Source organism: Fusarium vanettenii (genome assembly GCF_000151355.1).
Source record: "Fusarium vanettenii 77-13-4 chromosome 1 genomic scaffold NECHAsca_8_chr1_1_0, whole genome shotgun sequence".
Taxonomy (NCBI): domain Eukaryota; kingdom Fungi; phylum Ascomycota; class Sordariomycetes; order Hypocreales; family Nectriaceae; genus Fusarium; species Fusarium vanettenii.
In genome coordinates, this window is record NW_003315876.1 from 569,880 (window position 1) to 597,720 (window position 27,841).

Below are 27,841 nucleotides of genomic sequence, written 5' to 3' on the forward strand. Positions count from 1 at the left end.
GGAATCGAACCCAGGGCTCCCCGACGCTGCTCGAATGGCAACGGAGAATTTTACCACTAAACCAATTACGCTAGAGATGATGCTCTGCTGCGAGAGCAATGCGTGATCTGGGAATCGAACCCAGGGCTCCCCGACGTTACACGAATGGCAACGGAGAATTTTACCACTAAACCAATCACGCGCTGTGGTTGTTTTGTTGAAACGTCGGCTTCGAAATGGGGTCTATCTTGATGGGGAAGTTTGGTGGAGTTTGGAAGAGTTTTTGGTGTTTAGCGCGATTGCGGTTGTCGGCAGAGCACGTGCCGAGGCGGCCGCTAAATAGGCGAGCCAATCATTGGTGTATAAACTGTCCGATCGGGGCCTGTACGGTGGGCGGATGAGAAAAGTGCGCAAGTACTTCGTACCGTACAGTGTCAATTGATGAGAAGACATTTCCTAGAATTGTGCCTACTTGAGTGACACTCTTTGATAAAACAGCGAACCTTATACTCTTGGAGATTTTGGTCGATGGATTATTTCTCAATTTCGCCCGGACACTTATGTAGATATTTTATATGAGCGAATGCATGTGACCTCGACAGCGCAACCGGCCCTCTTGTGCTTCTTCTTTTAGTTGCTGCACGAGATGTTTTCTTCAACTGAGATCCATTCCAACTTCAACTTTTTAGTTGTAACAACCATAGTCCTGCAATAAACAGCTATGACTCTTCTATTATCTCGATTATAATAAGTCAATCATAATTGTATAGGTTTCCCAGTACTGCCTTGCGGATTGCAGTTGTTGACTCATCTACCCTAGAGAATAGAGGATCTCACCAGCTTTGTGTTTAACACCGCACAATCATAATAGATCAATGGAACTCTAAGTATTTAACATCCAGGGTAGATAAAATCACTCTGATGAGTTACTTAGTTAAGTTTAAAAATGGTGCTATGAGACATTCGGCATGTATTGGAGGAGTGTCTGCCGCTCAGGGGTCAAACCGGCCCATGTAATGACTTGCATGTTTTGCATACCGAGATTCAAGATGACTTCCCTGTTAGACGGCCACGTTCCATGAACTGACACTACTACTGGTTAAGCCTCCCATATTCGGCGCTGAGAGATCTGCATACGCAGGGGTCGCTTCTCTGCCCAGGCAAGCACCACAAAGACCCTCCTACAGCCGCATTCCCAGACGCAGGAACTGATCTAGTCTTCTTGGCAGATGAATTGCTAAGATTTCAAGACACCAGGGACAGGAGTCGTCGACTTGAAGAACCGGGATGCTCTCTACGACTAGCAAGAGAGCACTTGGGCCTCCGTTGCGTGTGGGATAGACATGTTCGAGGCAAGTCAAAACCCAGGGACTCCTAGGTTGACTAGTAACATAAAATAGAGCAGGTAGGATGAAGCCAGCCAGTAAAGTGGATAACTGTGTTGGTAACACGCTGGCAGGTTGTCTGCTCGGCGAGTGACAAGTCTGGCTGCACAGGGAAGGCATTGACCTACGACGACGAGACAGCTTTGAATTATCGATCGAGCGTCCATTTATCCACCGCAGTCGCCGCTGTATTGACTATACTACGACATAGCATCAACCTCGATTATCGATACTTGACGGTGTTAGATGGAAGGCATCCTTGATGAAACTAGACGACTCCAGAAGATAATTGTTCTCGACCACGATCGATACATAAGCGTCGACGGAAATTATTGCCAAAAAAAAAGGAACCTTTGTTGTGACATCAGATCTGTTGAGCCTCGAATTATAGAGTTCCTGCAGACGGCGAGACTCGGCTGAAAACCTCGAATCTGTCATATTCGACAGCCAACTTTCGCTTTCACATGTGAAGAATGCATCAATTGACTTTTGGAGCCTTGGGAGAGTTGAAACACCTTGAATCAACTCGATGCATCTCGGTATATCGACGCTGTGCGATTCAGGGGTTGAGTTACCGAAACCTACGAAATCCATCATTAGGCATGCCTAACAAAGAAAGCCTGGGGTGATGAGATCTTGATACGGCCACAAGCGACTTGGAAACCTTCTTTCGTGCTCGAGGTCGCCATTGAGGTCTGAAAGGAAGCAATGGCTTCGGAGGCCCTGACGATAGCACTGCTTTCGAGTGCATGTCATCCCGAAGCCTAAACGAGCCTCACTCAAAGGACCTGCATACCCAATCTCTGACAGTTTATCAAGGCTCTGAAATGCACACTCTTCGCTATTATAATGTGTTTCGATGGATTTTCGGTCGAGAATGGAGTTCGAGGGGCGCGAGTTGGATGGGATACCCATATGTTCGAGGTACGGGTGCCGATTCAGGTGCTGACAGGACCACAGAGGTTTGAACACTGCCCCTGAGTCTCGACTCATGGATTCGAACCGTATTTTCGTGTGAAGAAAGGCTTCTGCGCGTCCGAGAGTGTGCATCACCGTCAGGAGAAGGCGTCGACGCCTCTTGGTCTCGAATCAACCAAGAAACCGAAGGATCCAAAGACACTCATCTGGACTCCGAACTGCTGGCGAGAATCCCACGGCCAGACCGAAGGCAAACAATCAAGTCTTCTGGGCGCCAAGGGACTAACACTGGACACACCGGAGAATCATCTCGAGCTGGCAATTCGATATACAGCACGTGGGAGTGGCGAGTCGCCCCAGGTTGCTTGGAGGAGAAGGATCAGAACATGGTTCGAGACGGCTTAAATGATCCAAACAGGACATGCCCGACGAACCGACAGAGGCAAAGAAATCACTGAACCCGCTTCAAGGTAGCCTTGCCACTTATGGTTCTCCATCCTTGACTTTCTATGAACGAGTCTGAGCCAATGACAGGCGCACGTGGGCCTTGATAGCTTCAACACTCGCCTCCTGCACCCCAAGCCCTAGAACAAAGACCCTCTGCTTTCGTCCTGCTCATTCCCGAAAGACAGCGGGGATCCCGCTCGCTAAAGCTGCGCGCGATGGACCACCATGTTGTGTGATCATGCGAGCCATTTCCTACTTGAGATGCTATCTCGGGAAGCGGCTCACCGAAGCGGGCGGGCCCTTTCCGCCCGCCTACCCGCGCTGAGGACACCTCCCCGGTGAGCGTTCTCGTTGTAGTTTTGGATAGTGAGCTGACCTCCTATACGAAAATGCCGCGAGACAAGTCAAGGCGAGGTCAGTTCCTCAGGAGCTATTGATCGACGAGCTGACGAAACAAGTGTTTGACACCTTAAAAGCATCATCCTTGGAAATGGACATCTACAGTGTAACCTCGATTGCGCGTCTCCAACTCTATTCCAATGCAGTTTCGAGAAGGTGTCACTAAAAAAAGGATCATCAAGCTTTAGGAACACTCTTCTTCCGACGTCTCGAAACGCGGCCGTGTCGATCACAACGTAAACAGCTTGCGCGCCTCCGTTCCCCACAGGCCTTGCCGCGTCGACGTCTCATGTCTTTATTGATCGGCAGATCAAAAGATCCCATCAAACAGAGAGAATTGCGCATTTTCGCATAAAGATAATCGACGAGAACACTGGACAAAGGGGTGTGATATCAGGGGTGTGTCGTGATAAGAACGCTATTCTACTTTGGGATACCGACAAGTCGGCCGAGAAAGAGATGATGCAACGAGAAAACAGGGCAAACGACGTCTCCGCGATGGTGGAGAAGGCTTTCAGCTGGGGGAGGAGATGCGGGCGGTGGGTTGCATTCAAGGTCTCTGACAATGTTTGTTGCGACGACATGTCGCAGGCAGGACGTAGCAGTTGAACTAATTCTCAAACCTTTTCCGTTCTATTTCGAGAGCGTAAGTTTCTCATCACCGCTTGTTTTGCCGTTCTAGTGGTTTCGGCAGATGGGAAAGGAAGGATATACGCCTAGACTTTCCTACACGGTAAGGTGTCATGAATCGCTCTTGATGGAGCTCTTCAGCGGGGAGAAAGAAAAAGCACGGGGAGTTTTCGAAAGCGTGGCGGTTGTCGTTGTCGCAACGTGCTCGAGACGCGCAATCTGGGTGGTTGAGCCCATCTCAGGGATCCATAGGTATTTTCGTTTCCAAGTAGGATGCGACCATATTATGGCGGCACTTATTTTACGTGTGATTCTGTTAGTAGAATGACGGCTGTGAGTCCAAGAGTACGAGGAATGGGACCTCGACCCCACGCGCATTTTGAGCCCCCTCAAGGCCCCAGTAGCCAATCTTTCATCAATCTTCTACACGTGGGAGAGATTATTACTTCTCATTGGTCAAAAGTGACGATCCGCATTGTTGGAAAGAAGGTATGGTCCGTGCACTCTATCCGCAAGCCACCCTGATCTAGTCCTGATTTAGACAAGCGTCTTGGCTTTATCCGTGATAGAGTTGGTCTCTTTTCACATTTTTCTCCACCACCAACAAAGATTCTTCGGCCATTGTCCATCTTTTTCCCCTGCCACTTCTCCATTAGGGCACCGAGATCCAATGCATGGTGCAATCCCCATTGGTTCGCTTTCATTCCGACTGGCGTTTCGTCTAACAGCTCCTTGGCCGAAAGAGGGCACGAGTCGCGTGCTTCTCCTCTTGCTCCAGATCTCTTGCTTCCCTTGACTCTCCCGGTCGGGAAATCGTGCTCGTGCCCATGGCCAAGCAAATATGGAGATCAGCTCTCTGGCCGATGAGGTTGCGAAGAGCTCCCACGAGGGCTCGGCAAGAGGCTCCAGTATCTCTTGTCCTCGTTTTTTTCACCGATACCAAGAAACAGACCACCGAGAATACCCGCAATTAGTAGATACCAGCTTTAATTCTTGGCCATGGTCTTACGAGCAGTGGATCACAAGTAAAAATATCATCTTCTCAAGGCTTACGGAAGAGGGGAGAGAGAGAGGCAAAGTTGATGTTCCCGTTGCTAACCAGCCATCAACATCAAACCCATGTCAAAGTGGCGTACCTAGCACACGCAGACGGACCCCGGTCGTTTGGACCGCCATCGGCATCACTGCTGCATCTCCCGGTGACGGATTGGGAGTTGTGTCGCGTGCTTCTCTTGCGGTGTTTTTTCCTACTTCAATTTATCCGCGACTACTTGATACTTGATGCTCAAGGTTGGGTTGTTTGTGGAATTATGCATGGAAACAAGGTTAATGCGTGGACTCACATGTTCACGCCTATTGCTAAGCTTAATTCCACCCAAGGTCCGTTCATGGAGACGCCAGAGCGTTTCCATCAAGTTTTGGGTAATATTTAGAAAATGGAATTGGTGAAGGGATCCGCCGAATACCAAGAGATATGGTGCGGAAAAAAAGAACAGAGATGGGCTTGGGTGGATGGTCAGCATCGGTTGGATCATCATTCTACGCCCCCCCAAGGATACTTCTCCTCGACCGAGGCGTCTGTTTTGAGGAATTGCTCACGACTGGACTGTCGTTCCCACTCTTGGCGTTTTGAGGGATCCACGATGAAAAAATGCCAAGAAGCTAGGGTCCTCAGTTGAAGGCGTCGCCCCCCTCGAGAATCGTCTTGGAGAGGGATGGATGGGGCGTGTGGGCAGATGCTACCACGCTTCTCTCGCTTCCGAGAATACTGTCGAGGTTTTCGCCTTGGCTTCCCACTATACACATGTAGTATATATTCCTCCTCTTCTTCCCTCAATCTTTTCTATCCAGGTCACTCAACTCATCCACTTCCCTCCTCCTCTCTACTCTCTTCTGCCTTTGGCAAAGCAAAGAATACCACCCACGGTTTAAACCGCCTGGTGGCTTCTACCAAGCTCCTCCCTCCTCTTTACCTCCCATCTTCACTCTCAAAACACCACAGCCATGGCCGTGTTCGCTCAGTACGACTACCTCTTCGCGGTAGGCACAATCTTTGCCTTCCTCGACGCATGGAACATTGGTGCCAACGATGTGGCCAACTCATGGGCCTCGTCGGTTTCTTCCCGTTCCATCAGCTACTTCCAGGCCATGATTGGCGCCAGTATCATGGAGTTCAGCGGTGCTCTCGGCGTTGGTGGCCGAGTTGCTGATACTATCCGAACAAAGGTTGTCGATGTCGAGGCCTTTGATGAGAGCCCTGCTCTTCTCATGCTGGGCATGGTTTGCGCTGTTATTGCCTCTGCTAGCTACCTCACCTTTGCTACTCGCTTTGGTTTCCCCGTTTCTACTACTCACTCTATCCTTGGTGGTGTCCTGGGTATGGGTGTTGGTGCCCTTGGTGGCTCTGGTATCACCTGGATTGGCTACAAGGAGAACGGTTCTGTCGATATCCAGCAGGGTGTTGTTCAGGTTAGTAACTCTTTAACATCATCTCCCCCGCAGTATCGCTAATGCAGCCTCTATAGGTCTTTCTCGCCTGGATCATCGCTCCCATGCTCTCGGGTATCTTTGGCGCTCTTATCTTCCTCTTCACCAAGTACGGCGTCCTCCTCCGCAATAACCCCGCCATGAAGGGTCTCATCCTCGTCCCCTTCTACTTTTGGCTCACTGCCTCCCTGATTGTCATGCTTCTCATCTGGAAGGGTGGCTCTTACGAGGTCAACCTCACCGAGGCCCAGATTCCCGGCGTCATTGTCGCTGCTGGTGCTGCTTGGGGTCTCCTCATGGCTCTTACTCTTGTTCCTTGGCTGTACCGCGTCGTCATAAAGGAGGATTGGCAGCTCAAGGCCTACCATATCTTCCTCGGTCCCCTCCTCCTCCGCCGTGGTCCCGTTCCTCCTGCCCCCGAGAACTTCCAGGGAGTTGTTCGCAACTTCTACGAGGGACATCTCACTCGTGAGGAGCTCGAGGCCCGTCGCGCCCAGCGTGCTTCCGAGGTCAACGAGGACCTTGAGGCCAACCACGAGAAGAAGGTTGCCACTGACAACGCTTCCGAGGAAACCCCTCAGCCCACCAACACCTTCCAGCACAAGTCTCTTGTCGGCCCCAAGCCCGATGGTCCCTGGTACACTGGTGCTTTCCTGTGGTGGGCCGTCAAGTTTGCCGTCTTGCACGGTGTTGATAAGGATATTGTCAGCTCTCAAAGCGAGAAGTCTGTCGTTGCTGGTGACGTCGAGGAGATCCATGCCCGCGCCGCTCACTACGACAACCGCACCGAGTTCCTCTATACATTCCTCCAGATCATGACTGCCGCTTCTGCCTCTTTTGTCCACGGTGCCAATGACGTTGCCAACGCTGTCGGTCCTTATGCCTCCATCTACCAGATCTGGCAGTCTGGTGAGGTTCCCGGAAAGAAGGCCCAGGTTCCTCTCTGGATTCTCGCCTTTGGTGGTGCCGGTATTGTCCTTGGTCTCTGGACTTATGGCTATAACATCATGCGTAACCTTGGTAACCGTGTCACTCTCATGTCTCCTGCCCGTGGCTTCTCTATGGAGCTTGGCTCGGTCATCACTATCATCCTGGCCACTCGTCTTAGTATGTATTCCCCTGACTCACTCGACTAGACACCCTTGCTAACCACTTCAACAGAGCTGCCCGTCTCTACCACTCAGTGCATCACTGGTGCCATCGTCGGTGTTGGTCTCTGCAACGGCGACTGGCGATCCATCAACTGGCGCATGGTTGGCTGGATCTACATGGGTTGGTTTATCACTGTGCCTACTGCTGGTCTCATCTCGGGTATCCTCATGGCCTTTATCACCAACGCCCCCAACTGGAGTTAAGAGGGTTTAGAAGCATCTGTTTGCCTTGATGATTTGATATTTACGCATAACATGAGTATACCGGGATGTAGTGGTGTCCTAATTGAAGGACAACGAAGCGGTGGCTGGGACATTGCTTGATAGATATTATACCCGATAGACTATAATGACATTCTTTGAAAACATCTGGACTGATTTATGACTGCTGTGAGGTGGTCTTAGTAATGAATTGTCATATCCGAAACCTACTTATAGGCCGGCAGGGGTAAGTAGCAATGGTCAGGCAAGATCTGTTCACAAGATCTGTCACATACAAGCCTGGATCAGTTTAGAAGGAAAGGTGTTAAGGATTGACTATCTAAAAAGATGGAATATACCTAATCCCCCGTCGAATCAGCAGTACGATTGACGCTCTTCCAAAGGAATGGCACCGACTGTCCGTCGAAACTTTTACTTTTTTGCGCATCAATATCCAGAGATGGAAATTATGCGTATCCAAGCTTGTGAAAGCTTAGTAGTTGTATCGGCCCTTGCTGCAAGAACCGCAGTCGCCGTTCTTGTCACAAAGCTCAACATAGATGCCGATGTAGTAATCGCCACGGCACTGGTACTTGTCCTTGATGGCAAACGAGAACTCGTTGAGGCCCTTCTCCTGGATAGCCTGGTAAGGATAGCTCTTGTGGTGGCAGATGTTGTGACCGTCATACGAGTCATGTCCGCCGTCGCAGCCGACAAAGACGGCAGCTTTGGTGGCGGTGTACTCGTAGTTGTCCTTGAGATCGATCGAGACGATGATCTCGTTGTGATGGTCCTTCTTGACAAGCTCGATGTAGTACTTGCCGTACTTGTCGTGCTTGTCATGCTTATCATGCTTGTCGTAGTCGTGACCGCCAATCAGCTTGCCAGAGACGGACGACTTGAGGTCCTCATACTGGTAGCGGAGGTAGTGGCCATCGTGCTTCTGGCAAGTGCTGGGGTGCGAGTTGTAGGAGAGCTTCTTCAGGTCGTGAGCGTAGCGCTCGTCAATGGCATAAACCTTCTTGAGCTTGCCCTCGCAGTCGCGCTGGTAGCCGTTGTAGAACTTGACGCTTCGCTTGGGGTGGTGATGAGTGTGGTGGGACTTGGACTTGTCGCCGTGGGTTCCATCCAGGTTCTCAACAATCTTGGCAGCAGCCTTCTCGACAGCCTTCTCAACAGTCTTCTCGACCTTGGCATCGCTGTAGACAGAGGCGGAGCTGCCGCTGGAGCTGGGCTCACGCTTGTCGATCTTGACATGCTTGATCTTCTTGCTGTGGCCGGTTCCAGTGGCGACATCATTGAGGTCAACAACGGGATCGGCAGCCTGGGCAGAGGCGGCAGTCAGAGCAGCCTTGACCTTCTTGGGATCACTGAAGATCTCAACGACGGCCTTCCTGATGCTGTTGCCGACAGCAGCCTCAGCCTTCTCAACGTACTTGTCAACCCTGGCATCGCTGGGGTCGTCAAGTTCATCGACAGCCTTCCTGATGGTCTGACCAACGGCCTCCTCAGCCCTCTGGACATACCTGTCAAGCTTGGGGTCGTTGACGCTGCTGACACCGGCAAGCTCGTTGGCGTTGGCCCTGAGAGCGTTGCGAAGATTGTTGCGCTTGCTGTGACCATAGTGATGACCGTGATGACCATGCTCGTGGTGGCCGTGCTTATAACCGTGATGATCGTGATGCTCGTGATGCTTACCATGATGATCGTGGTGACCATAATGATGAGCGTGGTGGTTATGGTGCTTGTGATGATCGTTGTGACCATGGTGACCGTGATGCTCGTGATGCTTGCCATGATGATCGTAATGACCGTGATGGTGGTTAGCAAGATCGGCGAGGTGAGCATGCTCGAGGTGGTGTCCGTGGTGCTTATGGTCATGGTGGTCGTGATGCTTGTTGTGATGCTTGTTGTGGTGAGCGTGATGAGCGTGATGGCCGTGATGCTTGTGGTTATCATGATGGCCATGGTAGTTCTTGTTGTGCTCTCCTCGGAAAAGCTTCAGGAGACGGCTAGCAGCGTTATCGAGGTTCTCGATCTTGGTGGTGTCGTGGTGGTGGTGACCGTGGTGCTTGTTATGGTGATGCTTGTCGTGATGCTCGTGGTGCTTGCCGTGCTCATGATCCTTACCGTGATGCTCATAGTGCTTGCCGTGATGCTCGTGGTGCTTGCCATGATGCTCGTGGTGCTTACCGTGATGAGCATGGTGGACGTGGCCGTGATGCTTGTTGTGGTGGTCATGGTGGTCGTGGTGATGCTTGCTGTCACCCTTGAAGAGCTTATCTAGGGTCACCTTGCTAGCAGTAGCCTTGATGTTCTCAACACGCTCGTTATACACGACATCGTAATGGGGCTTCTTGTGGTGATGCGAGACATCGGATCGCTTGTAACCGTGGTGGCCGTGGTGATAGAAGTGATCGCCATGGTTATGATGACCAAAGTGGTGGCCGTGGTGGCCGTGATGATGGCCGTGATGATGACCATGGTGGTGCCCATGATGATGACCGTGGTGGTGACCATGGCGGTGGCCGTGGTGATGAACCTCAGAGTGAGAATGGCGGTGCCTGTGATGATGGTCATGATCATGCTCGTGATGGTGGCCGTGATGGTGGCCGTGGCGGTGGTTATGGTGGTTATGATGCCTGTGATGCTCCTTGTGATGATGGCCGTGGTGGTGTCCATGGCGGTGCCTATGGAGCTCATCGTGGTAATGACCGTGACGATGTCCGTGGCCGTGCCTGTGGTGCTCGTTGTGGTGGTGGCCGTGGAGATGTCCGTGGCGATGGCCGTGGAGCTCATTGTGATGATGGCCGTGACGATGTCCGTGACCGTGGCGGTGGCCGTGGAGCTCGTGATGGCGATGCTTATGGTTCTCATCGTGGTTATGGGTATCGTGGTGCTTGTGCTTGTGACCGTTCTCCAGGCCGCGGGCATGATGGGAGTGACCATGATGATGATCGTGATGGCCGAGGTGATGATGACCGTGGTGGTGGCCATGGTGGTGGCCGTGATGATGTCCGTGATGATGCTCATGACCGTGGTTATGTCCATGAAGGTGGCCGTGGTGATACTCGTGACCGTGGTGGTGACCGTGGTGGTGACCGTGGCGGTGACCGTGATGATGGCCGTGGTGATGTCCATGGTGATGACCGTGGTGATGCTCGTGGCCGTGGCCGTGCAGATGGCCGTGGTTATGCTCATGACCGTGATGATGACCGTGGTGGTGACCATTGTGGTGGCCGTGATGGTGGCCATGCAGATGGCTGTTGTGATGCTCGTGACCGTGATGATGACCATGATGATGACCGTGATGATGGCCGTTGTGGTGGCCATGATGATGCCCATCAAAGAAGTGCGTGAGATCGCCAGAGTTATGTCCATCATGGTGACCAAAATGATGTCCGTGGTGGTGGCCGAAGTGATGTCCGTGATGATGACCATCGTGATGACCAAAATGGTGACCGTGGTGACCGTGATGATGACCGTGATGACCAAAGTTGTGGCCGTCATGTCCGTGGTGATGTCCATCATGATGTCCGTGATGGTGGCCGTAGTGGTGACCATCGAAGAAGTTCTTCAGACCATAGTTGTGAGAAAAGCCGGCATCACGCTGGTGAAGGCCTCCATGCTGGTGGTGGCCGTGGTGGTAGCCCTCGTGGTGATGACCATGCTTGTTATCATGATGATGACCGTGGTGATGTCCATGCTTGTGACCGTGGTGGTGTCCATGCTCGTGGCCATGGCCATGGTGGTGGCCGTGATGATGCTTGTTGTGATGCTCATGACCGTGCTTATGGCCGTGATGATGGCCATGGTGGTGGCCATGATGATGCTTATTGTGATGCTCGTGACCGTGATGATGACCATGGTGGTGACCGTGATGGTGGCCGTGGTGCTCCTTATGATCGTGAACATGACCGTGATGATGGCCGTGATGATGACCGTGGTGATGACCGTGACCGTGCTTGTGGCCGTGAGAATGGCGGTGGCCATGATCATGATGGTGCTTGTGGTGGTGCTCATGATGATGCTCGGCATGGTGGATCTCCTTGTGCTTGTGGCCGTGATGATGGCCGTGACCATGCTTGTGATCATGATGCTCCTTATGTTGGTGATGCTCCTCATGATGGTGCTTATGTCCATGGTCGTGGTGCTCCTTATGCTCATGGTGCTCCTTGTGGAGGTGGTGCTCCTTGTGATCGTGGCCGTGCTTGTGGTCGTGATGCTCCTTGTGGTCATGATGCTCCTTGTGATAATGTCCATGCTTGTGGCCGTGGTGCTCCTTATGATCGTGGTGCTCCTTGTGGTCATGGTGCTCCTTGTGATCATGGTGCTCCTTGTGATGGTGGCCGTGGTGGTGCCTAAAAAGATGGTTAGCATTCACTGCTTGCAAGAGTTCAACTGTCTGCGTACCCATCGTGGTGACCGTCATGGTGCTTATGCTCATAGTGCTTATGCTCGGAGCCCTCATCGCGGCGGCTGGCAGCATTGATCAGCTCGATCTTGGGATCGTGCTTGTGGCTTGTTGATGTTAGCAGTGAATGACAACAGAAAGCGGGAGACATACTGCTTGCACTTGCCACAGGTGTAGCTGAGAGCAAAGTACTTTTCGCCGTTGGTGGACTCGCGGTTGTAAAGCTCATATCGCTTATCACCGTGAACAATCGTAGCCTTGATCTTGATATAGAAGCGCCAGCCACCCTCACCCTTGAGGGGGCACATCTTGTCGTAGGAACCGCCATCGGTAAGAGAGAAGTACGGGATATGGCACTTGACCTCCTTGTAGTTGTTCTTGGCCTTGCAGTGGTCGCTGTCCTTGTTGTACTTGGTCGAGTGAGCATGCGGGGGGCGGGCTCGCTCGACGTAGATGCTGACGTCTTCGTACTTGTAGTGATCGATGCCCTCAAAGTTGAAGACTAATCCATCGTCCTGGAAGTCGAAGTAGACCTTGCCTGTCGCCTCGTGAGGGGCGCAGTCGTGTCCGCTAGCACAGAGACCCCAGTGGTCACTGGGTTTGAAATCGTTCTGCGGTAAGACAAAGGTCGCTGGGTCGGGAACCCAATTACCCTTGCCAGCCTTTCCACATCCGTCGAGATACCGGTGGCCTCCCTTGGAGTGATCAGCTTTGAAGTAGGCAAGGGATTCGTGGGCTACGACCCCGAGGCCCTGAAGGGCACAAAAGAGGGACGTTCTCATCTTCATCGTGAGAAGAAGAGAGAGGAACGAATGAATAGCGAACTTGATCTGTTTGGGATGATTGATTCCCGAGAACACCTTGGCCTTTTTAAACCCAAGAGGTCCAAAATCACAAGGTCAGTCGTGAGTATGGAATCGGGACGGCCTCGTGCAAGAGGGGCTGGCCGTGAGGATTTGCGCCATGGCGGCGATGTTGAGCTTGCGGGCTCGGCCGATGAGGAGTTGCGCAGAGGTACTATGCAGTGGCTCAACGAGCTCCTTGGATGATGAGTAGATATGAACTCTAATACTGAGAAAGGGGGAAGATGTAGGAAACAGATTGGTGGCGTATGGCAATGAATAGTTGGCACAAGTAGGCACGTAGAGTCGAAGAAGAGAGACTCCCAAAAAGCGGTATCGCAACTGCGAGGAAATGAAACGCAAGAAAATATGGTCTCCAGCGAGGGAAGGGGACAAGACAGAGGTTTCGAGGATGTCGATACTCAATTGATGCCACGCTGCCAGTGAAGTCCACATACTGCATGCAAACAATCAGGGCAGATAGTTTCATGCAGTCTTCACATGGGGGCTTCCAAGAGAGTAGAGCAAAATCGTTGCTTCGGCTGGGGTGCATATTGGTTGACGTTTACTCGCATTGTGCCTTGAGCTGTGAGGGATTCTGCTCGTGTAGCGACGAACAAGCTTCTCGCGATCGAATTGAGTTTTGACGAGGATTGATTCCACAAGGGTATTCCAGGTAATCGGGACAAGCCCGAAGGCATGTGAAGCAATGGTGGCTGAAGATCAGGGGCAGAGTCTCCAGGTGACGGCAACGCTTGTTGGCTGGTCTCGACGAGCAAGTTTTTGACCTTGAGCATATGAATGCTTCTGCACGACATCTTAGCGAGGTTTAGATGATCCGATGGCAATGAAAGAGGCTGAAATGGTTGGCTCGGCCTCCCCGAGGAGACTCGTCCGCCAAATGCATCGTGATGAATTCGCAATTTATTGAACAATCAGCGCGTAAGAGACCAAAGAATGACGACGAGAGGCCTAGCGAGAAGCAAAGCCATCTCTATTCGGTTACGCTCGGTAGAACCCAATTGATGCTCGCGTAGTTCAGGTCAGAGAAAATGGCGTCAGTGTCGAGCTGGCCTGGGGGTACGCGGCGCGACGACGGATCAAGGCTTGCATCTTGTGGAGGCTGTTCCTGTGATTTTTCATGTGGGAGAGAGAGATGGTAAAAGTCCGATGGTTAGATGGCCAAAGGTAATTCAAGTTGTTGAAGCTCGCGATTGGGGGTGGTGTTGATGGAAGTGAGAAGAAGGAGGTGCTGTTGGAGGAAGTGAATGTGGGGTTGGCGCGCCGGAGATGCCTTAGGTAAGGAGCATGGGCATCTACCCAGGCCAGATACCTTGGGCAATATTCAGGTCTGTTGACCGGGCTCTCAGCCCTCCAGCTCAGTAGCCAGAGCCAGCTCCCCAGCTGCTTCAATCCTGTGCTTCTTCGGCCCTGTCTCCAGATCCAGATCCCTCTCCATCCTCACCTCCAGGCGGCCCAGTCCCAAGCCCATCCTCCGACACCTGGGCAATCCTGTTGGTAGACTTTGGGTAAACAAGATGGATAAAATTGTATCATGAGAAATAAAAGCAATCAAACGGGATTGCATGTGAAATCTGGGTCCTTGGATTGGGAGCTTGGTGTGGGTGTAGAGGGCCGGGATTCCTTCTTTGTGTCCTCGGTTTGTTTCATAGACTGAGCAAACTATTAGCAAACTCTCCGCAAACTACTAGATGAGGGAAACACCAAGCAATTATTAAGCAAATAAAAACTTCACTTTTATGCCCCGGAAACAGGGGCTCTTAGTTGCCTTCACCTTTTGATATTTAATAATGTTGGAGCCCCGCGCTTTTATGACCTGGAGGTTGAACATCGACAGCTGGCAAGGATCGAGGCGAGCTCGGCCGTCAGTGTATATACAGATTTTGATCAAAATCTCGACATCCACAGTCAAAATGCGTCTGACAGCTGTCGGCAGCTGCCAGTACTGATCGTAGTTTGCCTACCTTGATGACTCCGTTCGTGATTCACCCTCGCCATTCCAAAACAATATTCGCAAGTCACCCCAAACTCCAACATCAATCTTCCTCCCGCCCACGCACACAGCGACTTCATTATTCACATCAGTGACTCTGCGCTTCCTCAACTATATCGACTGACTTCGGCTCTGGGATTGCTACTGCCGACGTACCGGAAAAGCGACATGAAGGTCGCGGTCGTCGGTGGAGGCCCTGCAGGCCTCGCCACGCTCAAATTCCTCTCGCACGCTCACGAGTACTTTCCGATCCCTCCCATCGAAGCTCGTCTATTTGAGAGCGAAAAAGACATCGGCGGAACCTTTTCTTACCGCGTGTATGAGGACGCAGAGGTCAGTTCTCTCAGCGATGCGAAGTTGCTCCATGTCTGACTTTGTTTGCTTTTAGCTCGTTTCGTCTAAATACCTAACAGCTTTCTCTGACTTTCGCCTCCCGGAAGAGGCTCCTGATTTTCTCACTCCTGGTCTCTATGTTAAATATCTTAAAGAGTATGCCAGCACCTTTGAGCTTTGGGGCATGGTTGAGCTCCACACTCGAGTCGATAAGATCCGACGTGGCCCAAATGGGGTTGGCCACATTGTCAGCCTTCACTGTAAGGATACAGGCAGATTGACCGAGTGGACATGCGATGCCGTTGCTGTCTGTACGGGCATCAACGTGAACCCCGTCATTCCCAACATCAAGGGTGTTGAACGGGTTCCTTCGGTCCTTCACTCTTCCCAGCTGAAGACGCGGGCTCAGTTTGGTGACAACACCAACGTATATATCATGGGCGCCGGAGAAACCGGCATGGATTTGGCATACCTCGCTGTCACTTCCAAGGCAAAGTCAGTGACTCTCTGTCACAGAGATGGTTTCTTTTGTGCGCCAAAGGTAAGCTTACACCTTGCTCTATGCCCCCGAAAGCTGCTCTAACAGGTGACCCAGATTATTCCGATCCCTAAAGTGATGGGTCATTCGAAGGAAGATCCGAGTGGTCGTCCCAACAAGCCGGTCGACACCTCTGTGGCTAGTCTTTTCGACACAGCCTACGTTCACCCCAAGTTGCAGAGAAGTCAACTTCTCTGGACATACTATGATAGATGGGTCAAAAAGATGCACTGGGCCATCTCTGGAACTGAGGAGGGGCCCGATCAGTGGGTTGGCCAAATGAGCACCTCCCGCAAATACCTCGACTCAAGTAAGTCATCAAGAAGCACTGATAATGATGTACTAACAACGTTAGTTCTCCTTTGCAAGTCGGACAAGGCACTCCCCTACATGAATGTTGGGAAGCGCTCAACTTCCTGGGTGAACCGCGTGCGGTCCCGTATTATAAACGTCCCCCTGCGCGACAACGATGGCAAGAAGATCGACGTCATAACTTGGCCCAAGAGCATCGACGAGAATGGGCTGGTGGTCCTTGGCCAGAAGCTTCGAAGCGACTCGGTCCTCCCAGATGAGCAGCTCAAGCCAGATGTCATGGTGTTTGCGACAGGATACACACGAGAATTCCCCTTTCTCAACAACGACTACCCCTGTGTTTCTCAGACCAACGTGCGAGGCGTCTACAAAGACGGAGACGTGTCATTGGGCTTTATCGGCTTCGTTCGCCCAGCGATAGGTGAGTAAAAAGGTCCCACAGTCCAAGCCCCAACTTAACAATGTGTAGGTGCGATTCCTCCTCTGGCTGAGCTGCAGGCCCAGTTTTGGGTGCTTCGACTTCTCCAGGACCAGTTCCCCAAGGAGGTCCCTCGCCAACTTGGCCCCAACTCTCTTCCCTCATATGATCTAGACTATCAGCTCCATCCTCGCGGAAGCTACAACTTTTTCGAAACGAAGCGAGCTGTCGATCATGAAAGTTACGCGTACCAGCTTGCACTTGACATGGGCTCCGCGCCCACTGCCACGTACGTTTTCAAGAAGGGGTTTCGAGTGTTTTTCACTTGGGCAATGGGGTCGAATTTCAACACAAAGTTCCGCCTAGTGGGCCCTTGGCAGTGGGAAGAAGGGGCCGAGAAGATCATGCGCAACGAGCTCTACCGCGTGGTCAAGCGTTCAGGTGGCTATGTCTGTAAGTGGCTGCCAAGATGATATCTGTTCGACCCCCATGCTGACCTGCGGTAGACCTGACAACTTATACTATAATCCCCATGTTCATCTTTGGAGCTCTGAGCTTGATGCTGTATGGGTGTTTTGGCCTCTGCAACCTCGTTTCTGGTTTGGGGAGACGAGCCAACAAGAAGCCGTCTGCCGCTACACCTGCGGAGAGACAGGCGTAGGGAATCGATCTTGACATCTCCACAAGTGTGATGGATACTCGAGAATTTATATCAGAACTGGATTGGGACTGCTCTGATTACGGCAAGCCGCCCTCCATAGGGGATGGAATCATCGGTTGACCAGGCCATACTGATTTGGCATGAGTGAGGAATGACAGCGTGAAGGTATCGAACAGACGATACCCTTGTGTAGTTATACGTATAGTGTAAATCAATGTACGACCATGTATCATAGAACTCTGGGGCTTAGTTTTCGTGTCGTGCATGTGAAGCCTGTTCGTTCCATCTCGATGGAGGTGGGTCCAGGCACTCTGGCTCGGTGAGGACCGGCGAGTGGGGGCCGTGGCGGGGCTCACCTCGGTGAGTTCGGTGAACCACAAGCCTTAGTTTTTTCCAAAGGCTGGAGATGCCAAACCATTCCTCTCGCCCTCACAAAGTGCAAAATGTCTGATGAGACGGTACAGCCCAATCAATGGGTCGCCTTGAGGCTTCCCAATGAGACCTTTCGCATATTGGAAGTTGTGCCCAACACGTAAGCAAACCATTCACTCTTGCGCCGCGATCGCTAACTCTTTTGTGACAGAACCATTTCGCTGGGCAAGTATGGCTCATTCCCCTCGAACCTCGTCATCGGTCGACCGTTCCACCTCACGTACGAGGTTCAGGATAAGCGAGAGGGTGAGAACTTTGCGCGACTGCGCGTCGTTCCCGCTAGAGAGCTCAACGCCGACAACATGGCCGACACGAGCGCGGAGGCGACAGAGGGCGAAGACGTGATCGCCCCCGCCGACGGGGAGGAGCTGACACTCGTCGACGAGAGTGGCAAGGTCTTGGTGCGGTCGAACCGAGAGATCATCGACGACTCTGCGCGGCAGACGCTCACAGCCGAAGAGATTGAGGAGCTCAAGCGCAAGGGCGCTTCAGCGGGCAAGGAACTGATCGCGAAGCTGCTCCTCTCGCATACTGCCATCGACCAGAAGACGGCATACTCGCTCGCCAAGTACAAGCTCCTCAAGACGAAAAAGTACATCCGGCGATTTACCGTCTTGCCTCTAGACGTCCCCATGCTTGCGCAGTGGCTGCTCGAGGACCGCGACCCGTCAAAGATCTTTGAGATGAGAGCGGAGATGATGGCGCTGGTGGGGTGCTGGGCCGACGTTCACTTTGGCGGCGTGGCTTCTGAAGATGCCACTGCGAATCAGGGCGGGAGGTGGTTGGTTGTGGATGATACTGGTGGTCTGCTGGTTGCTTCCATGGCTGAGAGGATGGGTATACTTCACCAAAAGCCCGAAGAGGAGAAGACGGAAGAACTGCCGATACATACTAGCGATCCTTCAGCTCCAGAGACCGCACTAGCCAGCACTGATGCGACAGAAGCGCAGCTAGACCAGCCTCAAGCAACATCAGAAGCTACAGAAGCTCCGTCGTCACCCAAGGCGCATAAGAAGCGACACCCTCGACGAAGCGACTTCGACGTCCCCTACGTCAACACAAATACCCTCACCCTCATTCACGGCCAGACCCAGCCCAACCTCTCTCTCCTCCGGTACTTCAACTACGACGCCACCAACCCCAACCCGACATACCCTTACCACCCCCTTGCTACCAACCTCATGCCGATCTCATGGTTACAGCTCCTAGCCCCTGAAGACGACGATGCCTACAACAACCGACCACCTGAGGCTACACCCGAGGAGATGGCCTCATGGAAGACGAATCGCCGAGGTAACTACCACCGCAAGCGACGGAGGTGGGCGCGTATCCGTCACGTAGTGGACGCAACACGTGCCGGTGGCTTCTCCGGCCTCGCAGTCGCGAGCACCATGGATCCCATCTCGATCGTCCGTAACGCTGTGCCCTTGCTGGCAGGCGGTGCTCCCATCGCCATTTACTCCCCCACAGTAGAGCCCCTAACGCAGCTTGCCGACTGCTTCAGCGTAGCCCGTCGTGCAGCATGGGTATCAACGCCACCACCCGAGATCGAAGGCAAGTCACTCTCCGAGCTCGAGCGCTGGGAGGGCACACCCGAGTTCCCTCTCAACCCTACGCTACTCCTGGGTGTGACAGTCCAGAGCAGCAGGGCGCGGAGATGGCAGGTCCTCCCTGGACGCACGCACCCGTTCATGATGGGACGAGGCGGAGCGGACGGGTTCCTGCTTACGGCTTGGAGGGCGGTGCCGGTGGAGGGCAAGATTGAGGCCAGGGGCAAGTTTAAGCGGAGAAAGATGGAGGCGTCTTGATTGGGAAAAGGGAGTTTTGCACAAGCAGGATTGCGAGGTAGCTTGTTAGGAATAAAATCACATTAAGCATGGTTTTCAACCTTGTTGGCCTTGGGAATCAATATCGTGATTGCGCATATTTGCCTCTGCATAGACAGCTTGCGTATGTTTGTGCTTGCTAGATGTCAAGCTGGGCTGCATACAAACATATCCTGAACTATTATAAATAATCCCATCTCTCCCTGTCTTTCAGCGAGTCCTTGACATCCAAGCCTTCTTTCTCCGATATATATTCAAGGCATTATATAGCGCGTCTCGACTGACCGAATTCCGAGTCGACGGAACCTCTCTCTTTGTGCTGTCAAATGAGTTGAACGGAGAAGCATCGCCTCTTTGCTCATCGGTACGAAAGCGGTCTCACAGTTTACCAACTTGACAAGCCGGTTGTAGCTCCATGAGGTAAGCATGGCTCATTCTTCTGATGATTCGCCTAACTTGAGACAACGTAGTCTATGGACTCTGCTGCTAGTATATACGAAGAATTCAGCAAACGTCTTCGAGAGCGGTCCTATTCCCGCCACGAGTAGACTGGTGGCACGCCCCCTTCGATGAGCTTTCTGAGTCTGAAGAGATGTTTGAGCCAGACTGGCTCATCGATGAGACGAAAGATCATCTTCTCCTAAATGGATTCCCCCGGTCTCCCTTCGCATCAATCCGAAGAACGCAGGATCAAAAAGCAGACTTGCACAATCGTCCTTGTGTTCCTGTTCCTTGGGGCGTAGATACCTCGAACTTATATACACATGCCGCCAGCCAAGGACATAATGGGCATTGACAATGAAGTGCTTCTCTGCGATATCTCGGCATCATTCGAACCGGTCTTCTGCGCCAAAGCACTACCGTCAGTTGCAAAGGAGGATCGCACCAAGGATTTTTATATACATATGGCAAGCCAAGCCAACGTTGGGGACCTCGTCCACAGTCATGACATTTGACGAAGCGCCTTTCTGAGTCTACACTGCCACCTTCATACCGGCTTTCCTACCAAAGCACTACCGGCAGTTTCAGATGAGGGTCCAGCCAATGGTCGCTTGCTGGTGGGGAAGACGAGATACATATATATGACAACTTCCATAGAGAGAGCCCTGGTTGTCCAGTCCTTGGAGGTATTGATAAAGTCTTTATCAAAAATCACCCCCCTTGGATACCAGACTACCGTCCTGGGAGACAGCCATGCTATCAGGCTAGGTGGCTGAAGGCGTTCATTTCGGTCCACTATATATGGATCATCACTTGGGGACTATATATCGGGATTACGCTTTCAAATGGCATGGATTTCCGCGGCGTCAAGTCAATCCACCGAGGACAGAAGCCCCCGACCAGGCTGGTGGCTGCCCGTCCACGTCGTCTCCCTCACCGACCTCGGCCCGCATGGCCCCTATGGACTTGAAGACTACCGCTCCGAATGATCAAGAGCACGATTTCTTCAACACTTCTAGGACCAAAGATATATATACTCAAGCGCTTCAAGCAAGTATTGCTCTCTGCGACACAGAGGGTGTGCCCCGGGTTTGCTCGTCCGGCAATCCCTCAGACTGTCAAGTCGCTTTCACCGCTCCCGGGCACAAGCTTGCACCTCCACAAAGCGACGATTGTCATCTCGGTTCATTATACAAGGATTATCCCTTGGTGGCTATTCACAAAGCACAGAGTATGGCTGCGTCAAGTCGATTCTCCTGGGCGTACAAGACTCCACGAAGCGGCTGTGCACTTTTCGCCTCCTCCCACCTGTCTGCATGGCTCCTATGTGGACTCGAGGACCAACAATCCCAATGATCAAGAGTATGACAAGTTCTTGGTTTCCACATCGGACGCTATATATATATGCGAGGGTTGTTGAAAAATCTTCCTCTTCCCATTTCTGGGTGCTTGTGCCTTCGCAGTTCGATCTCGTCCAGTGCGGGCTGGCACCTTCAGTGAGCAATATCTCTCTCATCTCAGTCCATTATACTTGGATTATTGATATATACCAACATCAGGGTCCTTGCTTTCGCATTCAATTGAGCAAGGCCCCCGAAATTCACCCAGACAGGATCACACAAGTGACAGCACGCACATGCCCTTCCACGCTTCACCCGTTCTGTTCAACCCTTCAGAGACAGGCAGGAAAAGACTGTCAACTCACATATCACTCTTCTTCAAACGAGGGGCGGGTATATAGATCCAGCGCCATCCCTCGACAGACGCGTCAAGAAGGCATTCCGAACTGAAGGCGATGAGGTCTTAGGCAAGAAGAAAGAGCAGCCCTCGAGGTCTTTCAGGCGACTTCATAGCGGACATATTGGTGGCGAACGCTGACGACCCTGACTATGCCCATGATCATTTTGAACAACCTACATGGGGCGTTTCCCGGGCGCAGGAGAAAACCATGGGAACCAATATATATAACCCAAAGCAAGTCCCGGATCTTGATGAATGGCACATTCCCTGAATGAGCGAAGAGGACAATGGGAAACGGAGGATGGCCTGCAATTCATCTTCCTTTGCCCAAGCTTTTGCTCACTGCATATCGAGCAGCGCCCAAAAAGCATGAGGGTATGCATGCATGGCAGAGAAGGCAGGAACGAGATGCTGGCTGAGAACAACTTGGCGAATGCGATATGAGTGATGGTTGAAACTACACTTGAGGAGAGCATGTATTGACTGTCCCCTCCAAGTGATATGGCGGGAACTAGGATGTTTATTGTATCTAGCAACACTTCAGCGGGTTTACCAAACTGTATGTAAACCAGCTAGCTACCTCTTCAAGATACCCAGCTCCCTACATAGACATGGGAGACAAGGGGGAAGATGGTTAAGCTATGTTCCATAGCCGTTCAACCGTTTTAGTTGTGACGTCAGTTCATCATCAGCTTCACAGTGCAAAATCCCAAGACAGTCGTCAGATGAAGAGTCCAAAAACTCCCAGTCTATGATTGAAGCGTAAAAAAAGGACTATTATACAACCCTTCGGCAGGGTACCACCCGTCTACCCACTCTATGCTCGAGGTATCATAAGCACACATGAGACGAAAAACGAGTAACCCCCTGTTCTTTTCCAAAGGATTCACTTTTTGTTTCCCTTCCCCTGACCGTCCCTCCCTGGACGAGGAGCCTGCTGACCGCAAGCCTTGTGCAGCCCCCTACTTCCATTGAACAAGGTATCCATTGTAAAAGAAACAGCAGCGAGCGTTCGTTTCAAAGCAGGCCCAGCTCTTGGGCACTGCTCAGGCCACGGTTCCCAGACAGCTCGTACACTTTCCCTCGCTTCCCCTTTTCATTTCGACATTTCGGATCGTTTAAGCAGCGATCTCGACACCACCGACGGCACCGAGGGCCTAGTTGAGATGTTAGTGACATTGCAGAGAAACTTGAGGGTAGAGTTTGACATACCTTCTTCAGGTCACCGTAGATGGCGAACTGACCGGCGGTGAGAGTACCGACCATGAAGAGACGGGCACCAATACCGGTGTAAGAGCCACGGAGACCGAGCTCCTTGCCGATCTTGATGAGACGAGAAGTGGTGCCCTCACCGGGGAGACCCTTGGTCTTGTTGATCTTGGAGAGCATGGTGTCGGCGGGCTGAGAGACAATGGCGGCGGCGAAACCGGCGGTCAGACCAGAGCCCAGGTTGACAACGGTCTGCATGCCGTCGGACATGTCCTTCTTGGGGAACTGGCGGTAGACAGCCTCGGCAACCTTCTCGTAGACGACGAACTTGGCCATGGTGTAAGGGATCCTGGTGTTGTGAGTATATGCCGAGAAAAGCCTATGATAAATGAGGTACTTACTGCTTGAAGAGGATGGGACCGAAACCAGCGTAGAAAGCACCGATACCCTCGTTCTTGAGCATCTTGCCGAAACCAGAGATGAGACCGCTGGCGTAGGTAGGCTCAGAGACGAGACGGATACGGGTGGCCTCAAGGGGGCAGAGGGCAATATCGGCGAAGAACTCGGCGGTGGCGGAAGAGGCGAGGTAGACGGCAGTGCGGTTCCTGGAGGCAGTCTCGTAGCCGAGCTGGTCGATCCACTGCTGCTTGAAGAACTCGTAACCTCCGAACTTGAAGGCGCCCTGGAGGAAGTAACCGGCAAAGGTGGGGCCGGCACCGGTGAGGAGAGCGCCAGCACCCTCGTTCTGGACGACCTGGCGGAAGCCACCGACCAGACCGCGGTTGTAGGTGACGGGGTCGAGCTGGATACGAGTCTTGACGCTGTGAGGTGTTAGCTTAGGTGTTCAAGAGAAGCTCGCTGCCATTGAGGTTCGGAATTGCGACACGGCGGAACGGCAGCCTCGGGTCAATTGAGGACCCCGAGATAACCGCTCGTAGAGAAGCAAAAGGCGCAATTGACAGCGAGAGGCTCGCGGTAGAAACGTACACATCGACGGGAGTAAGACCACCGTGGGTGATGGAGCAGCAGGCAGCACCGGCGAGGGCGAATCGCGAGTAGAGGGCGAAGCCGGTGAGCTTCTTGGGCTCCTCAGCCTTGATGGTCTGGACGACGGCGTCGACCTTGGTCGAGCCGGTGGAAGCAGCGCCGGAAGCCATTGCGGAAGATTGTTGTATGGGGGATTCAGACAAACAAAGGACTGAGGGGAGATGAGAAGAGCCCGAGCTGTTAAGACGGGGTCTGGGTGAGGGAGAAGCTTGAGGTGAGAAGGAGGAGGGAGAAAAATTCAAGGCTTGAGATCTTTTTTTTTTGTTTTGGCGGTTCCCCCCCGGGGAAAAATAATGCCTCCTGCCCGCCGCTTGCTGCTTGGTCGGAAAGATTCGGATAATCGGCGCCGACCGCCGCACGGACCGGGCCAAGGGGAGAGAAGCCGGGGGACAGTACGTAAAAGCCGGGCTTAAAACAGGTCTGATACAGGCTTACAGGCCCTTTCCAGGGCGTCTACAGTGGCGTATATGCACTGACTACGGGTGCTCCTCCGACGTCTGGGAAGCCCGGGGTAGTGATGGATGGACCTTGTTAGCCGCCAAAGAAGCAAGCAGAGTGACGTACGTATCTCGGGGAGATATCTTTGAGATACGAAGGTAGATAGAGGTTGACTCTTTGAATGAGAGTGTCTAGCTACAGGTCATCTCGAGAATTGTCAATCCATAACCTGACGATACCCTGATACAGCAAAAATAGCCTGTCCCACTATCAGCAACTTTCCATTCCTCACAACTGATCAAATCTCGCATCTCACTCACTCACCAAGCAAATGCCAGATCTTGCATTTCACTCACGGAAACTCTCACACTGTCCGGGATTTCCTCGGCATGCCCCACCACTCACCAACCGTCGCTCGTCAACGTGGTGGTATTGGCTGGAAGGCAAGACTTCTCTCTAAACGGTGGCGACGGCCAAGCCCGTCTTTTCTTCTCTTCTTTGCGTGCTTGTTTCTGTCTCTCTTGTTTCTTTATTGCCGGCTCGGCCAATGACCAGTGCCTGATAAGCAAAACCCCTGGCCTCTCGGGTTTTACTACCGAGCTAGCGAGCCTTGATGTTTTATCACGCACCTAACTTCAAGACAGCGGTCAATTGGCTCAATGCTTTGACAGAAGAAGCTGATACTGATGATCTACCCTCAGCTTAATCCAAATACCGCATACAACTGCCTTGCTTACTCTCAAGCCATTCTCTACGCTGTCCACCTCGTTTCTTGTGCCGACAGCCAAGCTCGGGACGCCTCGTGGCCCTGACAAATGCAACCCACACTTTGGACCCCGGCTCATCTCAGATCATATCGGCCAACAAGCTGCTAGATCTGGGCTGTGAGCCATTGGCCAAACAGAGGCCGTTGCTCAGTTGTCGTCATTATCATGCACTCGACTTCATAGCCGCGATATCCCATGTCAAACCTCAACTCCGGAGCCATAATCTCTATCCATGATTTCACTTGCTCCTCTCAGCCTCCCAAGATGTGGAAATAACCAACCCATCGTCAAAAACATACCCATCACCACTCTTCACCCTTGATCCCTCACTCTCTGGCATCAGATACCCCCTCTGATTCGCCAACAACTTGATCCCGCTCTCCAGTACAACCTCGGTCGAGTAATGCGTATGCCCAAAAACCCAGATCCTGACACCGTCCCACGTTTGATCCATCAAGTCGGTAGCAAACGCGCACGTCCACGGGTTCCCGACGTGCTGCGGCCTTGACGTGCCCTCGACCTGTGGCGCGTGGTGCGTCGCCACTAGTAGCTGTTTTGTGCTTGCCTGTGCGACTTGCTCGCGGAGCCAGAGGTGCTCTTCTGCGTGAAGAGTGTTGTGCTTTTCGACGCTCCATCCGATGATGTTTTTAAAGTCCTTGACCTTGGATTGCACAACATCATACGCTTGTTGTGGAATTGCAGACCACATCGTGCAACCAAGTATCGTAAACTCAGACTTGGGATCATCCCATCTGGTTCGATGTAGCAGAACAACCCTGCCAGCAAGAGAAGCCTCAGATACGAGATGTCTGGCCGTCTCAACCCCAGCTTTGTAGTCCAGGCCGTAAAATTCGTGATTGCCAAGCACCAAAAACACCCTCTCAAACCGGGAAGCCTGCTTCTCCATGAAACCTAGGTACCCATCGTAGTCGATCAACCGCCCTACGTCTCCCCCTAGGAGCAGATAAGGCGCTGTCGTGGGGAAGCTGTATGAGGAGTACTGCTGCCCGAACTCGAGGTGCAGGTCAGAAAGGGCCTGTATCCAGGGCTGTGACTGCTCTGCCGAGTTGTCTCTCGGGAACGAGGCCATCCTGACACGAAGACGAGCCGACAAGGCGGTAACAGATGTTGTCGGTCTGGAATAAGACTTTGACAGTGGGTACTAACTGTGGCTCCTTTCGCGCCTTGACACCGCGTGCTACGGTTAACAAGAGGGCTTAAAAAATTAGCTATTTCTTGGGTATTTTATAAATTATTATAGTCTTGATATAATATCATATTTATCGTATTTTTTAAGAATAATCTCTTAAAAAGTTAGGAATTATTTTATAACCTAGTATCTAGCCTTGATACATTCGCTAAACAGGCGTCCATTGCAATTCCTCCCTATGACTGTGTGTAACCCCTTTTCTAAACCTCCCGTAAAAAAGAATTCCTTCTCTAAAGATTCATCCCCCACGGGTGACACTAAGAAAACTTTCCGTCCCTTCCTCAGCTCGGAAGCCATGATGGTCGCAACCAACTGACAATGCACTAACGGGTATCCAGAATCCTCCCAGTAGTGACCGACGGCTTTAAGGCGCGGCAGCAACACTTCCAGTAGATACTCCAAGGCGAGAGGATGCGGTGCGCGCATGGCTGCCATGAGAACCACGATGCTTATGCCAAGGCTGAGCGTGTTTCTGTGGACGCACTCCGCGGGGTCAAGTCCCTCTGCTATTCCTAGGATGGCTCGGAGACGGGGGTTGATCGGGTCCTTGATTGTGGGTGCAGGTGTTTCGGTCAGGTCTGCGAGGGACGTCTCATCGCAGAGTAGCTGGGCTAGTTTGAAGTATGCCTGAGTCATGGCAGCTGAGTGTGAGGGGAAGTGGATGGACTCAACCCCATGCTTGGTGAGCAGGGTCCCTGGACCTGACCTTGCTGAAGATTGTTGGTCAGCAACCTTGTCGATCTTGGCGGAGTGTTCATTGAGTTGTCGACAAAGTTCTCCAAGCCTTTCGTAGATGCCCAGATTAGACGTTGGATTACTGGCTACTCGAGACAGGAGAGCGTCTGGCGTTCCACGGACTGAACCGAACCAAACGGCCACCTTGTGCAATGCCGTTTTTGCATCCTCGTACCCCAGCCTAATGCATTTTGTGAGCAGTAGACGGAAGCCCAGGCTCCAGCCCTGGGAGATGGCTGAGTAAATGGATTCCGTGTCTGCGCTGGAGTATGCCGCAAGTGTCTGGAGCTGCTTCCCCTTCTCGTGCTCCATGTCTAGGAGCAGAGGGAGACGGAAAAAGGACGCTCTCGATCTTAGAATGACCCACGTCCGAAGTAGCAGGCAGCCCTTTGAAGTGCTGCTAAGATCAATAGCATGAGCTAGCATCAAGGTATCAAGACCGGCAACGTGGTACCATTGTCCCTGGACGGTCCCGATTTCCATCTCGTAGTAGACCAAGACCATGATTATCGTGAGGGCGTCCTTGATGTTGAGACACTCAATCCGAAGCTTCTCTATTGCGCGGGTGTATAGCAAGGTAGCATTCGCGAGGTGGCCTTTCTCATGTAGCAACGGCTTTTCTTGAGAAGATGCATTGGAATTGAGCGCCTGCAAGCGCGAGAGGTTGGCTGCCGAGAGCGCCAGAATAGCGCAAGTGGCTGGATGGCCTATTCCCAGGAGAATGACGACTTGCTGCAGCGACTCTGGGAGAAGTTGGATCACGTGTGTCCTAAAATGAGCATAGTACTGGCGATGTTCGAAGTCATGACCGATATCTCCTCCACCTGAGGGAGAAGAGATCGGCCTAGTCGCGTGGTTCGCTGCGTG

The 27,841-nt window shown here is 52.3% G+C and overlaps 6 protein-coding genes across 6 annotated transcripts; 3 read left to right on the top strand and 3 right to left on the bottom strand.

The window, feature by feature from the left end:
- Positions 1–5,762: 5,762 nt before the first annotated feature.
- NECHADRAFT_89688 (uncharacterized protein) lies at positions 5,763–7,600 on the top strand (the record flags this gene model as incomplete). The annotated part of the gene is made up of 3 exons (XM_003049561.1): positions 5,763–6,227; positions 6,284–7,352; positions 7,407–7,600. The coding sequence occupies 3 exons, from the start codon at positions 5,763–5,765 to the stop codon at positions 7,598–7,600; spliced, it is 1,728 nt and encodes a 575-aa protein (XP_003049607.1).
- Positions 7,601–8,090: 490 nt separating this feature from the next.
- Positions 8,091–12,799, bottom strand: NECHADRAFT_74161 (uncharacterized protein; the record flags this gene model as incomplete). The annotated part of the gene is made up of 5 exons (XM_003049767.1): positions 8,091–9,953; positions 9,989–10,860; positions 10,892–11,958; positions 12,011–12,118; positions 12,165–12,799. 5 exons carry the CDS (start codon positions 12,797–12,799, stop codon positions 8,091–8,093), a joined length of 4,545 nt encoding a protein of 1,514 aa, XP_003049813.1.
- Positions 12,800–15,035: 2,236 nt separating this feature from the next.
- NECHADRAFT_29888 (uncharacterized protein) lies at positions 15,036–17,129 on the top strand (the record flags this gene model as incomplete). The annotated part of the gene is made up of 6 exons (XM_003049562.1): positions 15,036–15,200; positions 15,256–15,741; positions 15,796–16,048; positions 16,094–16,471; positions 16,520–16,921; positions 16,975–17,129. The coding sequence occupies 6 exons, from the start codon at positions 15,036–15,038 to the stop codon at positions 17,127–17,129; spliced, it is 1,839 nt and encodes a 612-aa protein (XP_003049608.1).
- Positions 17,130–17,572: 443 nt separating this feature from the next.
- NECHADRAFT_89689 (uncharacterized protein) lies at positions 17,573–19,369 on the top strand (the record flags this gene model as incomplete). The annotated part of the gene is made up of 2 exons (XM_003049563.1): positions 17,573–17,661; positions 17,713–19,369. 2 exons carry the CDS (start codon positions 17,573–17,575, stop codon positions 19,367–19,369), a joined length of 1,746 nt encoding a protein of 581 aa, XP_003049609.1.
- Positions 19,370–22,286: 2,917 nt separating this feature from the next.
- Positions 22,287–24,045, bottom strand: NECHADRAFT_102957 (uncharacterized protein). The gene is made up of 4 exons (XM_003049768.1): positions 23,765–24,045; positions 23,179–23,598; positions 22,781–23,126; positions 22,287–22,725 (listed from the first exon to the last, which is right to left on the bottom strand). The coding sequence occupies exons 1-4, from the start codon at positions 23,932–23,934 to the stop codon at positions 22,687–22,689; spliced, it is 975 nt and encodes a 324-aa protein (XP_003049814.1). The 5' UTR covers positions 23,935–24,045; the 3' UTR covers positions 22,287–22,686.
- A 1,435-nt stretch (positions 24,046–25,480) lies between these two features.
- On the bottom strand, positions 25,481–26,071 carry NECHADRAFT_28665 (uncharacterized protein; the record flags this gene model as incomplete). Its single annotated transcript, XM_003049769.1, has 1 exon — positions 25,481–26,071. A coding segment is annotated over one exon (591 nt), but the record flags the coding sequence as incomplete, so codon positions are not given.
- Between the last annotated feature and the right edge of the window lie 1,770 nt (positions 26,072–27,841).

Bases quoted from the DNA above. Each gene is read 5' to 3' on its own strand.
- NECHADRAFT_102957 (XM_003049768.1), bottom strand. From the start codon at position 23,934: ATGGCTTCCGGCGCTGCTTCCACCGGCTCGACCAAGGTCGACGCCGTC. The intron at 23,599-23,764 runs GTACGTTTCTAC...AACACCTCACAG, and splicing joins GGTCTTACTCCCGTCGATGT to CGTCAAGACTCGTATCCAGC. The intron at 22,726-22,780 runs GTATGTCAAACT...CATCTCAACTAG, and splicing joins TCTACGGTGACCTGAAGAAG to GCCCTCGGTGCCGTCGGTGG.